Consider the following 14,152-nt stretch of genomic DNA (forward strand, 5'->3'; position numbering starts at 1 on the left):
CCAAAACAGACCTGCAGCACTTTCTGGATAAATGCCAGAGTGTATTTGAAGAGACGCTTGGCTGAATGAAGGGAGTTCCAAGTGGAACTCCAGATGAAGCCTAATAGTCAACCAAAAAGTCTCAAAACAAAAGTGATGTCATATGCAATTCGCCCCACGATCGAAGAAGAATTAGTGCAACTTGTTAACTTTGAAGTGTTAGAGCCGGTTACAATGAGTGACTGAGCTGCCCCCATCGTACCCGTCATGATACCAGATGGTTCAGTTCATATTTGTGATAATTTTAAAACAACAATATCTGGTTCCTTTAATTGAGGATTTGTTTGGGTTATCGGGTGGACAGAAATTCAGCAAGCTCAATCTTTCCCAAATATATTTACAAATGAATGTAGCCACTGAATCTCAATCATTGCTCGCCATCGTTACTCATAAAGGCTTTTCTTGTTATAAAAGATTGCCTTTTGGAATAACATCTGCACCAGCCCTATTCCAAAGGTCGGTGGATCAGATTCTTAGTCTCTCTGGTGTACAATGTTACCTGGATGATATTCTAATTACAGGGCCCAGTGAACCGGATCATTTGAATAATTTAGAAGGAACATTGGAACGTCTTCAAGCACATAGTCTGCATATCAAGAAGGAAATGTGAGACTTCCAGATGTCAGTCCAGTGCTTGGGTCGCATTATTGATAGTGAAGGCCTGCTCACAGTATCTAAAAAGATGGGCGCTATTTTAGAAGCACCTCGTCTGACGAATGTGACGCAGTTGAGGTCCTTTCTAGGATTAGTAATTATTTTGGCAACAGTGTTCCTAATTGCATAATTTACCATGTGTGAAACAGTCATGGGACCGGACAACAAAATGTGAGAGAGCGCACAGTGGCCATCTTCACAATCGGCTAGCGAAGGGTATCAAAGATATTTTGCAAAGGTCTGAAGTATTGGTTCATTTTAATCCAAAGCTACCATTACTGCTTACTTGTGACGTTTCACCCTGTGGGGTAGGGCCAGTCGTTTCACACATTATGCCTTTGGGAACTTTTACTTCAGGTACTCTGACTAGTGCTGAATCTAACTGCACAACTAGAAAAGAAGCATTGAGTATAACTTTTGGTGTACCAAGGTTTCATTATCATTTATATGGTCATCATTTCACACGGGCCGTACAAAGGCATACCAATGATGGCTGCTAACTGATTGCAAAGATGGTCACTGATCTTATCTGCACACTCTGGCGATATAAAGTGCATTGCCATTTCGCATGGGCCATATAAAGGCATACCGTCGATAGCTGCTAGCCGATTGCAAAGATGGTCACTGATCCCATCTGCACATTCTTATGAAATAAAGTATAACTCGAGTGCCATGCTAATGCTGATGCATTGTCACTTTTACCTATTGAGCAGATGTCACAGCTATTTTGCTGTAACATCTTCTCAAGCTCCAAGTCATACCAGAAATTATCCCGTGATGGGGGAGGAAATGGATATGGTTTTGAAAGGAACGATAGCTGGAAAGCATCATCCATATCCTGATTTGAAACCATATGTGTCAAGAAAGCTTGAGTCGACCACCACGGTGGGTGTCTATTGTGGGGAATCCAAGTGATCATTCTACCTAATCTGTCGGGAAGAGTTCTTGAACAACTACATGAAGGACATCCTGGTATAGTCTGGAAGAAGGGATTAGCACATAGTTATAATTGGTGGCCAGGTCTGAATGCCCAGATTGAAGAATAAGTGGGACATTGTTAATCCTACAGCTCAGCCTTCAACACCATTATCCTTACAAAACTCATCTCCAAACTCTGTGGCCCAGGGCTCGGCACCTCCCTCTGTGACTAGATCCTAGACTTCCTAACTCGCAGACCGCAATCAGTAAGGATAGGCAACGACACCTACTCCACGATTATCCTCCGCACCAGTGCCCCGCAAGACTGTGTCCTCAGCCCCTTACTTGTACTCCTTGTACACTTATGACTGTGCGGCAAAATTACGCTCCAACTCCATTTTCAAGTTTGCTGATGTCACCACAGTTTTGGGTCAGAACTCAAACACTGATGAGGAACGAGCACAGGAAAGAGATAGAGAATCTGATGGAATGGTGCAACGACAATTTCTCCCTCCGTCATTAAAACAAAGGAGATCGTCATCGACTTCAGGAAGTGTAATGGAGGACGTGCCCCTGTCTACATTAACAGAAATGAAGTGGAAATGATCAAGAGCTTCAAGTTTCTAGGTTTCCAGGTCATCATCAACCTGTCCTGGTCCCTCCATGCTGACGCTATAGTTAAGAAAGCCCACCACACCTCTACTTTCTCAGAAGGAAATTCAGCATGTCCGCTACGACTCTCTCCAATTTTTACAGATGTACCATAGAAAGCATCCTTCCTGGATATATCACAGCTTGGTATGGCTCCTGCTGTGACCAAGACCACAAGAAACTACAAAGAGTTGTGAACATAGCTCAGTCCATCATACAAACCAGCCTCCACTGACTCCGTCTACAATTCCCACTGCCTCGGAAAAGCAGCCAGCATAATCAAGGATCCCACTCGCCCCAGATATACTCCCTCCAATTTCTTCCGTCAGGAAGAACATACAAAATTCTGAGATCACTTGCCAACCAACTCGAGAACAACTTCTTCCCTGCCGCCATCAGACTTTTGAACGGACCTACCTTATGTTAAGTTGATCATTCTCTACACCTTAGCTATGATTGCATCCTTTCCTTCTCCCCATGTATTCGATGAGCAGTATGTTTTCATCGAATATCTTAGAAACCCTACAGTGCAGAAGGAGGCTATTCAGCTCATCGAGTCTACACTGATGGCGATCCCACCCAGGCCCTATCCCTGTAACCCCACATATTTACCCTGCTAATCTCTTTAACCTACGCATCCCAGGACACTAAGGGGCCATTTAGCCTGGCCAATCAACTTAACCCGTGCATCTTTGGACTGTGGGAGGAAATCGGAGCATCCAGAGGAAACCCTCGCAGACACGGGGAGAACATAGACAGTGACCCAAGCCGGGAATCGAACACAAGTCCCTGGTGCTGTGAGGCAGCGGTGCTAACCACCGTGCCACCCGTTTGTCTGTATACCGTGCAAGAAACCATACTTTTCACTGTGTACCAATACATGTGAAAATAATCAAATCTTGTGCACAAATAAGAAATACACCACCATTGTCTCCTTTATACCCTTGAGTGGAAAAAATGCCCTGGCAACGATTGTATGTAAATATTGCTGGTCTGTTTTGAAGGTTGCACATTCTTAGTAATAATTGATACACACTCAGTGGCCAGAAGTTAGCAGGAGATCTACTACATTTGAACAAACCATTGAAAACCTTATGGAATTTTTTGCAAGATTTGGTAACCCAGAACAGATGGTAGTGATAATAGTTTGTAGTTTATTTCACAAGAGTTTGAGGATTATCTCAATGTAATGGTATTCAGTCGACAAAATCCACACCTTATCACCCATCAACCAATGAATTAGCTGAAAGATTCAAGCAATCCTTGAAACATTCTTTAAATGCTTCAAAAGGGCAAGGTTCATTATCACGTCATATGAATAGTTTTTTGGCATCATACAGAAACAAGTCCAATTTTTTATGGTTCAAACCGATGATGAGCTAGTTTAGATATGCCATGCTGACCAATTGTCATGTCAAAATGATTTCTACATATCATCTCCTGAGGTACCAATTTCTTTAGTCCCTAGTGTTGTGAGTGCTACTATGGCAGACTTAGTTGAATTTGAGTTGTCTGATGGTGTCTATGCTACTATACCACATGAGAATGATGCCGAATTAGTTCCAAGAGAAGAAGCATCTCTTGAAGTTCCAGCTCCTACTTCTAGGGTGAAGGGCAGCCAAATTCCAGAAAGTAGTGTTCAACCAAAGAGGAATAGACATCCGCCAGATTGACTTCCATATTGACTGTGTATAATGATTAATGATGCATAGTACTGTGTCTAGAGTATTATTGATTCTATGTATAATTTGTTGTCATGACCACAGAAATAAAAGGGGGAGGGATGTTATATATTTAAGGGTTGCAGGCTGTTTAAGAGCTGATCACATGATTTGATGGTGACATCATTAGGGTGTTTGCAGAGCTGCTGTTTTACTTAGTTTGTACTCTGTGCAGTGCAGAGAACATCTAGAATAAATCTGTTGTTGTTACTTTGAATCCACGTGTGTAAACCACAGCTTTTCCTTTTGTTTAAAACCCACAAGCCCTAACATAGTTTGGACGTTACAACTTCTGTCTGCATCCATCTCTGGCTGTGGGTGTTTAATTATATATCATTATTATAATTTTATTAAAATTTATTTAAATTCTAAAGTTATAATTTAACTTTCATAACATTATATATCCTGAATATATTTGTACTTGCATCTGCTCCGTCAAAGAGAAACCACATCTAATGAGAGTTTGCTACTCCACTGACTACAGACTTCTACTGTTTTTACTGACTGGAGGGTTTTTTATATCTTGCATATTATTATGTATCTTATTTTCATATCACCATCCCCTCATTCAATTTAACTCGGATGGCTGGTATCAAAACAGGCCAGCCTTTTCCGCCAAACTTCCTTTATAAATGTGAAGTTCCTGTAAATATCACTGATCGTTGGAGCATGCTCTTACCCAAGCAAGCCTGTGGTTTACGACCTCTCTACTTATTCATCTTTTGTTTTGAGGGTTTTTCCCCCTTTCAATTGCAGGAATGAGTCTGTTTCTCTTGCGTGTGGTTTTACAACAAGAGCAGTAAAATATGTGTTCTGTAAAAGATGCCTTGCTTATGTGCAAGTCAATTCTGGAGCCGTTACTTAGGGTATTTTGTGCCTTAATTAGTTTATGGTTTTTAGCGTCAGTTTTAATAGTTATCTGTGCTCTCTATGGCTAAAAGCCTTATTGATTGTTTGAAGTAGCCAGCCACTTGCTGGCATTCAGTTCAACAGCTAAACTCCATTTTGTGGGCTATTTAATTTAAGTCACATTCTCAGCAGTATACAGGGCATTTCCCTGATGAAGCATAAAGGTATTCTGTCTGAAAATTACTGTGCAGCACGCCACAGCTGTAATGTGCCTAAAGTGCTGTCCCTTGAGCCTGTGTTGATCTTCATTATGTGGAGATCTTCATTGCCATTGGCCCTTAACCATGTACTAGAGAGGTCAGAATGGAAGTGGCAAGCTGCACAAAGCTCGGTGTTGCACCAAGGGTTGTGTTTGGTTTTCGGGTAAAAGGACCTATAATCTTTATTTCTTTATTGACAAATATTTAATGCATGCTTAAAATATTTATGGAAATTTTATTTAATGAACATTTACTCCTGGCTTTTATTTGCTTCATTCATAAAATGTTAGCTATGTACAACCTTCCAGTTTATAGCTCCATTTTATTTTTTGATTAATTTACTTTTCTTTTATTTTTCTACATTAAGTTCTTTATTAGCCATTTAATTTCCAGCACCACTTAAACCCCATATGATCACTCGTCAAACACATTGGGTGCAACTATGTGCAGATTTGTGGAATTTGAGGCTGCAAATTCCATCATTACTCGCTACCTTCTTTATTTGCAACACAGACCGTGGTGCGTTTATAATATATTTTGTTCTCTGGCTTAACAGTGGACCCTTTAACTCATCATGAACAATCCACATAAACCTTCTACCTGTCTGCCAATAATGAGAACTGAATCATAGAATCCCTTCAGTGCAGAAGGAGGCCATTTGGCCCATCGAGTCTGCACCGACAGAGCATCCCACCCAGGCCCTATCCCTGTAACCCCACTAATCCCCCTAACCTACACATCTTTGGAGACTAAGGAGCAATCTAGCGTGGCCAGTTCACCTAAGCTGCATGTCTTTGGAGTGTGGGAGGAAACCGGAGCACCCGGAGGAAACCCACGCAGACACAGGGAGAACGTGCAGACTCCGCACAGACAGTGACCCGAGGCTGGAATTGAACCTGGGTCCCCGGTGCTGTGAGGCAGCAGTGTTAACCGCCGTGCCGCCCACTGTGTCAGCTTCAACCAGAAACCCTTGAAGTCATTGGGTTCCAGTGTTTAATTCCTGAATTTCTTTCTCACCTCCTCTTCTCCAGTCACTTCCATCCGCTCGTTGCTGTCAGTCCTGGAGGGCAGTATTGTCTAGCCGCAAGAAGTCTTTGTGGAATAAGTCATGAATTTTGCCTTCGTTACTTGCTAAGAGATCTGTGCAACAACGAATGACCGTGTCAATTTCAGTGCCCTCCGCCCGCAATGCCAGGAAGCAAACACAACTTGGCAAGTTGTCTAATTTGGGAAGTTCGAATCGCGTTGCTTAACCTTCGAATCGGGCTTTGACCCCAGCAAGGCCTCTGGGACTAATTGGGATCTTTATCAAACTTTCCTGATAATTTGAGGCATATCTGCAAGGAATCTCGTGCCTTTCTGTTACAGTGACACTTACCCTTTTCCACCCATTGGGCCAAATCTAAGTCATAAAAATGGGTGAGTTTCATGTCAAGAGGTTAAAATCTGGAACAGGAACTGAACCAAGCCTATCCACTTCTGGCTTTAACTGATGAGAGGAGGGTTAGTCATTTAAATATAATAATGCGGCTGCTTGTATTCATTTTAAAGGCCATTCTATCCACAACCACGCAGCCTAGTTTCACAGGCCCTGGGGAAACATAGCTCCTCTTGCTGCCTTTAGTTGCTGAGCCCCTGACTCCGTACCATTGTTTGTGGGCCAGGATAGGAGTGTTCCCTCCAGAAGCAACAAGGTACCCAGTAAATCACGCACCATCTCTCTCGCTCCACCAATGCAGTTACCTGCTCTGGTTGGCTTCCCACCTGAAAGCCCTCCCAGTAATCACCCCTACAGGAGTGCTGCCGTTTAATTCTGCAGGACGATATTCTGGGTTTCCCAACCGACAAGAATTCCGTCCCCCATGCACAGAACTCATCAGTGGCTGAAATCCAGGCTGTAGTACACTTCATATTTACCAAATGCATCGGGTCAAAGACCAAATCTGTTTTAGTCATTAGATTATGTCAGCCTTCACAAATGTAGCCATGGCAGCAATCCAATTTGCCCCCTTGGTTTTAAATCCATATGTTTTTAACTTTTTGTCTATATGGTGTTTGTATGAATGATGATTTCATTCTATTTGTGTGGGGGTGTGCTGATGCAGGATTGGAAAGTGGTGGTGTTAAATCAATTGAACATCTCAGGAATTTACATAGGCTGGGGACCTGGTGACTTCACATCAGCCACAAAGTGCAATACTGGCTTTAAACTGACTAGATCCTCCATTTGATTTTAACTCATCTGTCTTTTATTGCCACAACCATGTGTGACATCTTGACATGGCAGTGATGATCTCTGTCCCGAGTGAATTAGTAATAGTTATACAAGAATAAAGGAGGGGAAAATAAATTGGAGGGAGCAGAAAGAAGAGGCAGGCAATTTCAGTAGTTCATTGCTGAAGCCGGAGGCTAACTGAAGGGATATGACTGATGTGAACTGCAGTATATAGGAACAGCACTGATAGAGAAGGCTGGAAATACACAGCAGGCCAGACAGTTAGAATGTTTGGGTCTGGACACATCACAGCTCACAAGCCGCAGACAGCTGTGGACACTGAAAATTGATTTTGCACTATTTTATTATTTTGTGGGGATAGTGATCTGCTTCCAGCTGTTGTACCAGGCACAGGAATGTACAGGAGGGTATCCAGGATGTCAATAACTCTGCCCATGCATAGGGAACCACCTTTCTGCTCCTATTGAAATGCCAGCCGACATCTCCTGCTGGCTGGAAAGTCAGCTTTGCTATATGCAACATCAAGGACATGTCAGTAAATAGGTCCTGTCACAGTTAGCATGGCTTTTTGTTTCACATAGATTAGCGTGCTGTCAAACTGCCTAGTAATTAGATTAGATTTAATGCAGTAACATCCTGCAGTTCAGTTGTTGAGAGCTTTTTAATTGGAGAATTTAATAGGTAAAACTGTGCCTCAAAGTATTTTACTTTTTCTCTGTATTTTTTAAAAGCTAAGTCTAGCTGTTGCAGATAAAGACAATATAAAAAAAACTTTTAAAAAAATTAGTGGTGGCACAGTGGTTAGCACTGCTGCCTCACAGCGCCAGGGACCCAGGTTCGATTCCCGGCTTGGGTCACTGTCTGTGTGGAGTTTGCATGTTCTCCTTGTGTCTCCGGGTGTTCCGGTTTCCTCCCACAGTCCGAAAGACATGCTGGTTAGGTGTATTGGCCATGCTAAATTCTCCCTCAGCGTACCCGAACAGGCGCCGGAATGTGGCGACTAGGGGATTTTCACAGTAACTTCTTTGCAGTAAGCCTACTTGTGACTAATAAATAAAGTTTACGTTTTACTTATGTTCAGTTCCACTGTCACCATTCATTACCTACTGGTTAACCATTTCTTTTCCCTAACAGTGAAGGATCCTTTATCCTATTCCGCCGTTTCTGAGAATAAGCAGCAGCTGAGGCACGCATCTATGTATTCTGATCCTGACAGCCAGGGCACATACACCAGTGTCATCCCTCCACCTCCCAGCAGGACACAAGTCAAAAAGGTCTCCGCCAATGTGCCTCATGATGTCATAGCACAGCGTGTGGCATCAACAGAACGGCAGGTACTACAAATCTGGCAAATTCTCTTCATGGTATAACAAAACTTGAATCTTACTCATCAGGACAAATATAAGAATGCCAAATTTTGAACTTGATGTGGAGATGCCGGCGTTAGACTGGGGTAAGCACAATAAGAAGTCTCACAACACCAGGTTAAAGTCCAACAGGTTTATTTGGTCGCACAAACTTTCGGAGCGCTGCTACCTGATGAAGGAACAGCACTCCGAAAACCCATGCTACCAAATAAACCTGTTGGACTTCAACCTGTTGGACTTTAACCTGAGACTTCTTGCTGCAAATTTTGGACAACCACAATTTATGCTATGATAGAAGAGGATGCTAATTGGTTGGCAAGTCATTGAAATTTGGCATGCTTATGTTTGTCCTGACAAGTGTAAGATGAAAATCTTCGACAACATGGCTCCTTTCTCTCTCTCGCTCTCTCTCGCTTGCTCGCTCGGTGGAATGTACAATGAAGCTTTCCAGTGTTTTGTGAACAGGAGCCCAGTTCCTCAGTGTCATGGCAATTAAAATGTTGTTATATTAGACCAGTTAATTTCTTTGATTTTTGACACCACAGATTACCTTTCCATTTTTTTTCTCCTGTCCCTTTCCGCTCTCTCAGGATTCTACATCCCCGGTTATCTCCCCTCACCAATCACCGCCATCTTCACCAGTTGGTTGGAGGAAACACAGCAAGCAGCATCCGAGTGGAGGTAATACTCGAACAAGGATTGAGCAGTGCTTAAGTTGCGGGTGACAAAAGATCAGAACTGCTGATTTGTTAGTAAAGCCCTGAATCATCCAGTTGTTTTCCATGGATATAGATGGGTATGCTTACAATGCTTCCCTATACAGAGACTGGAGAATGTCACAGGATGTGGGTGTCACTGGAGACCAGTATTTATTGGTCAACTTTAATTGCCCTTACTATTGACCAACAGTTTAACCGATCGTCCCAAAGCCTGGAGGTGATTTGTGGATAATTGGCCTCCATGTGCACTGTCAATAGCGCAGACACTGGGGCTGGCGATTACATTGATGCCTCAGATAGGACAGAACCTTGCACTGTGGTTTGTTCTTTGTATCATAACTCTCGCAATGTCCTGCTCCTTGATCTCCTCTGTGCTCGCAGACACACGTTGACTCCCAGCCCAGCAGCGGCTCCATTTTAAAATACCCTTTGTTTTCAAATTCCTCCATAGCCTCACCCCTTTCCCCCTCCAATCTCTGTCATCTCCTCCAGTCTTACAACCCTTTGAGATCGCTGCACTCCAGTAATTCTGGCCTCTTTAGCATCCCCCATTCTAACCTCTTCACTATTGGAGCTTGTGCCTTTAGCTGCTTAAACTCCAAGCTGTTGAATTCCCTTCCTAACCTTTTAACCTCACTCTCCTCCTTTATGACATTCATTAAAACCTACCCCTTTGACCAAACATTTGGTTATCTACCTGAATATATTCTTGTGTGGCCCTCGGACAAATTTTGTTCGATAACTGCGCTGGAAGATTTTACTGAATTTACAGCATAGAGACAGGCTGTTTGACTCAATTGATCTCCCCACACACATCTCTCGCCCTACTTCGCCTCACCTTTATCAATATATCCTTCTTTCCCTTCCCCTTTTCCTTACCTAACTTTCTCTTAAATGCATCTCTGCTGTTTGCCTCAACTGCTTATTGTAGTGAGTTCCACATTCTAACCACTCTTCAGGAATTTAAAAGAAGCTTCTTTTCCCAATTGACTCTATAGATGGCTATCTTGGCACCTAGTCCTAACTTTGCCCACAAGTGGAAATAGCTTCCCTTTGTCCATGAGCTTGTGTGTATATCTGCACCTTCCAGCAGAGGTCATTGGAGAACAGTTGGCCATAAGCGTATTGTCTTAAAAACCTCCCATCCGTGCCAGTTGTTACATCAATTCTGCTGATTTAGCTGAAATTAGCTGTTGGCGTAGGTGGACTCTGGCACCATCCTGGTTCTGTGCAGTTCAGTATCACCTGACCTGAGGCCTTTGCCCACCGAAGGAGCCCAAAATTTGTGTCCTACATTCCATAGTGAATATTTTTATCCCGTTCTGTTCGTGTCCAGGGTCTGTTGGGGCACAGACACTGGCTCAGATTTCATCTTTATTGCAATAGGTTCAGGAATCTTTACTAGCTAGAGTTTGGTTAGTGAAAACCACAAACCACTGCCCTCCATCCAGTAGTTTGAAGCCGTTAATAGCGCTGGTTGTCATTATTAATAAATGGGTGTGCTTGCTTTCTTTGCCATAGATACAAATTTATTGTACAATTCATGTGGTGATATCAAACTCTGCATTCAATAGGTGCTCAATGTGCCTATCCTGCACAGCTGTTTGTGATATCTGCTCTCCTGCTTACTTTACTCAACAGTTTGACCTCTTATCATAGAATCCCGACAGTGCAGAAAGAGGCCATTCAGCCCATCAAGTTTGCACTAACTCTCCAAAAGAGCATCCCACCTATGTCTCCCCACCCCGTCCCATCCCCGTAACTCACGCATATTTAGCATGGCTAAACCACCTAATTTACACATCTTCAGGCATCAAGGGGTAATTTAGCATGGCCAATCCACCTAACCTGCACATCTTTGGACTTTGTACACTTGGAAATTTTTCATTTGGTTACACTAAGCTTGTTAGTGCAATGATTTCTTCAAATCTTGCTCCTCAGTGTCGATGGTTTAACTTTGGTTCCTCTTGCATTCAAGGGTCAGCTGCTGGTGATGGAATGTGGCCTGCCCACTCTCCCCCTCCCAACCAAGAGAACTGGGTGAGTTTTACTGACACGCCCCCCAGCAGCACGCTTCCTGCAATGCATCCGGCCTCCATTCAGGTAAGGAGAGCGTCTTAGCAAATTGTGAAGCATTGGCTCCACCTAGTGAACATCGTGTTTTCTGTCAGATATGATGAGATGCTGGCGTTGGACTGGGGTGGGCACAGTAAGAAATTTCACAACACCAGGTTAAAGTCCAACAGGTTTATTTGGAATCACGAGCTTTCGGAGCCGAAAGCTAGTGATTCCAAATAAACCTGTTGGACTTTAACCTGGTGTTGTAAGACTTATTATTCTGTCAGATATGTGATGATGAATGATACTGTTGTGGGGATGTGGGCGCTTCTCGAGCACGAGGTACGAAAGTAGGTGGGGGGCAGGGTGGTGGGAGAGAAGGATTTCATGCTAGCACCTGCTGTGTTGTCTTAAGAAGTGAATCCACAGTTCAGGGATTCAATAAGGTGTAAGTACATAGGATGGATGGAGATTTGATGACACTTTGGGTGGAATTCTCCCAACCTGCCCGTGGTGGGTTTGGTAGCAGGTGGGTGCGGTGAGTCTGGTGGGAGCCAAAAAGTTGGAAACCTGCCGGATATAATTCAGCCAAAGGCAGGTTTATGGTAGTTTGGTCTTCCCAATGGCAGGTTGCACAAACACAATTTGCATTTGTTTGCATTTTGTGACTGCTGATTAAAACAGCTGCCCATTGGTACCCTCTCAGGCTTTTCAATCTTGCATCACGCCAGCGGGAAATTACACTGGCATCAATCCCAATTGTTAATGAGCGGCGTGCACAAGGCAATCCTCGGTTTGCCAGAAACTTTCCGGTGAGTGTAATAATTTTCTGCCATAGTGCTGCATTGTTCCTGATGCACTGTACGTCACTCTGCCAGAGCAGACCGGTTCCTGTCTCCATCTCCATGCCGAGCTGGTCTTCATGGACAGCACCGTGCTGCTGGACCCGTGGACCCAAGGTTGAGGAGTACAGGGGTCACTGGATTATTAGTCCAGCACGGTTATAAAAATCACATTGAGTTTTCAGGTGAATACTGCAAAATGGCATTCTGGTGTTACCACTGTTTGTTTTATCGATCATCTTGTTTCTTTTCTCTAAAGGAAAGATAAAAGTTTGCAGTCTATGCTATTGTCCACCATCCAGATACGGCACTTGTAGATCATTTGGTTTTCGCTTTGTGTAAATTTAGCTGCCCCAGGAGGTTTCCCCAATAAACGGGCCGCATCCTTCGGGGCCTGGCTTTGCACCTGACACCCCGGCCCCGCATGTGTGATTTTAAGTGAAAAGTTAGCTTTGACTTGTCGGCTCAGGTCGTAAAGCCGCATTCTTGTTTCGGTTCAGCCAACATGTCAAATTAGTTCATTAAAGCTCGAGTGTCGTCGAGTGTAGGATTTGACCTGTGGTTTAAAATAATGCTTGCCTTGTGATTGCTTTCGCAGGAGCATACGACAGTTAGGACTGTGGCATCTGCTGCAAATGCCATGGAAATTCGCAGGCAGTCTAGTGGTTACGATGATCCTTGGAAGATTACAGATGAGCAGAGACAGTATTATATTAACCAGTTTAAAAACATTCAACCGGATTTGAATGGGTTTATTCCAGGTATGTTTGCAAACCAAACACAATCCAGTGTTTGCAACTTCTTGCTGACCTAATTGTATAATCTCCGCATCGGAGTTGACGTGTCACCGTTAAACTTTTATAAACTTCGGTCAAATGGGCCGTTCACTTTTTATTTCTTCCTCACTGGGGATTCATCAGCGGTCATTGAAAAATAAATGCGCACGTTCCAAGAAATGCAGAAGTTAAAATGGATTGCAACCCGTTCCAACTGTTTTGCTTCCTCGGAAGGAGCCGTCTGCTCCCAATTGTAAGTTGCTGTTGCCACAACAGCAGCAGTTTGCTGAGCAAAATGTATCGGACCGTCTGTTATCATCCTGTATTGTCATCATTGAAATTTTGTGTTGAGAAGTTGGGTATTCCACCACCCATCCTCCCCTCCACCCATCCTCCCCTCCACCCATCCTCCCCTCCACCCATCCTCCCCTCCACCCATCCTCCCCTCCACCCATCCTCCCCTCCACCCATCCTCCCCTCCACCCATCCTCCCCTCCACCCATCCTCCCCTCCACCCATCCTCCCCTCCACCCATCCTCCCCTCCACCCATCCTCCCCTCCACCCATCCTCCCCTCCACCCATCCTCCCCTCCACCCATCCTCCCCTCCACCCATCCTCCCCTCCACCCCTCCACCCATCCTCCCCTCCACCCATCCTCCCCTCCACCCATCCTCACCCCTCCTCCACCCATCCTCCCCTCCACCCTCCATCCTCCCCTCCACCCATCCTCCCCTCCACCCATCCTCCCCTCCACCCATCCTCCCCTCCACCCATCCTCCCCTCCACCCATCCTCCCCTCCACCCATCCTCCCCTCCACCCATCCTCCCCTCCACCCATCCTCCCCTCCACCCATCCTCCCCTCCACCCATCCTCCCCCTCCACCCATCCTCCCCTCCACCCATCCTCCCCTCCACCCATCCTCCCCTCCCCCTCCCTCCACCCATCCTCCCCTCCACCCATCCTCCCTCCACCCATCCTCCCCTTCCACCCATTCCACCCATCCTCCCCTCCACCCAGTCCTCCTCCTCCACCCATCCTCCCCTCCACCCATCCTCCCCTC

At 44.6% G+C, this 14,152-nt stretch overlaps 1 protein-coding gene across 9 annotated transcripts in view; it reads left to right on the forward strand.

The window, feature by feature from the left end:
• reps1 (RALBP1 associated Eps domain containing 1) overlaps positions 1-14,152 on the forward strand; it is a 68,658-nt gene that overhangs the window by 16,509 nt on the left and 37,997 nt on the right. For 7 of the 9 annotated variants that reach the window (XM_078229445.1, XM_078229440.1, XM_078229444.1 and 4 more), the window contains exons 2-5: positions 8,463-8,662; positions 9,286-9,376; positions 11,393-11,517; positions 12,913-13,075. In XM_078229445.1, coding sequence (XP_078085571.1) covers positions 8,525-8,662; positions 9,286-9,376; positions 11,393-11,517; positions 12,913-13,075 — 517 coding nt within the window. In that variant the 5' untranslated portion in view covers positions 8,463-8,524. The remainder of the gene's footprint in view (positions 1-8,462; positions 8,663-9,285; positions 9,377-11,392; positions 11,518-12,912; positions 13,076-14,152) is intronic. The other 2 variants (XM_078229446.1, XM_078229447.1) reach the window with 1 other exon arrangement.

The sequence above is a fragment of the Mustelus asterias genome, chromosome 15 (genome assembly GCF_964213995.1).
Source record: "Mustelus asterias chromosome 15, sMusAst1.hap1.1, whole genome shotgun sequence".
Taxonomy (NCBI): Eukaryota; Metazoa; Chordata; class Chondrichthyes; order Carcharhiniformes; family Triakidae; genus Mustelus; species Mustelus asterias.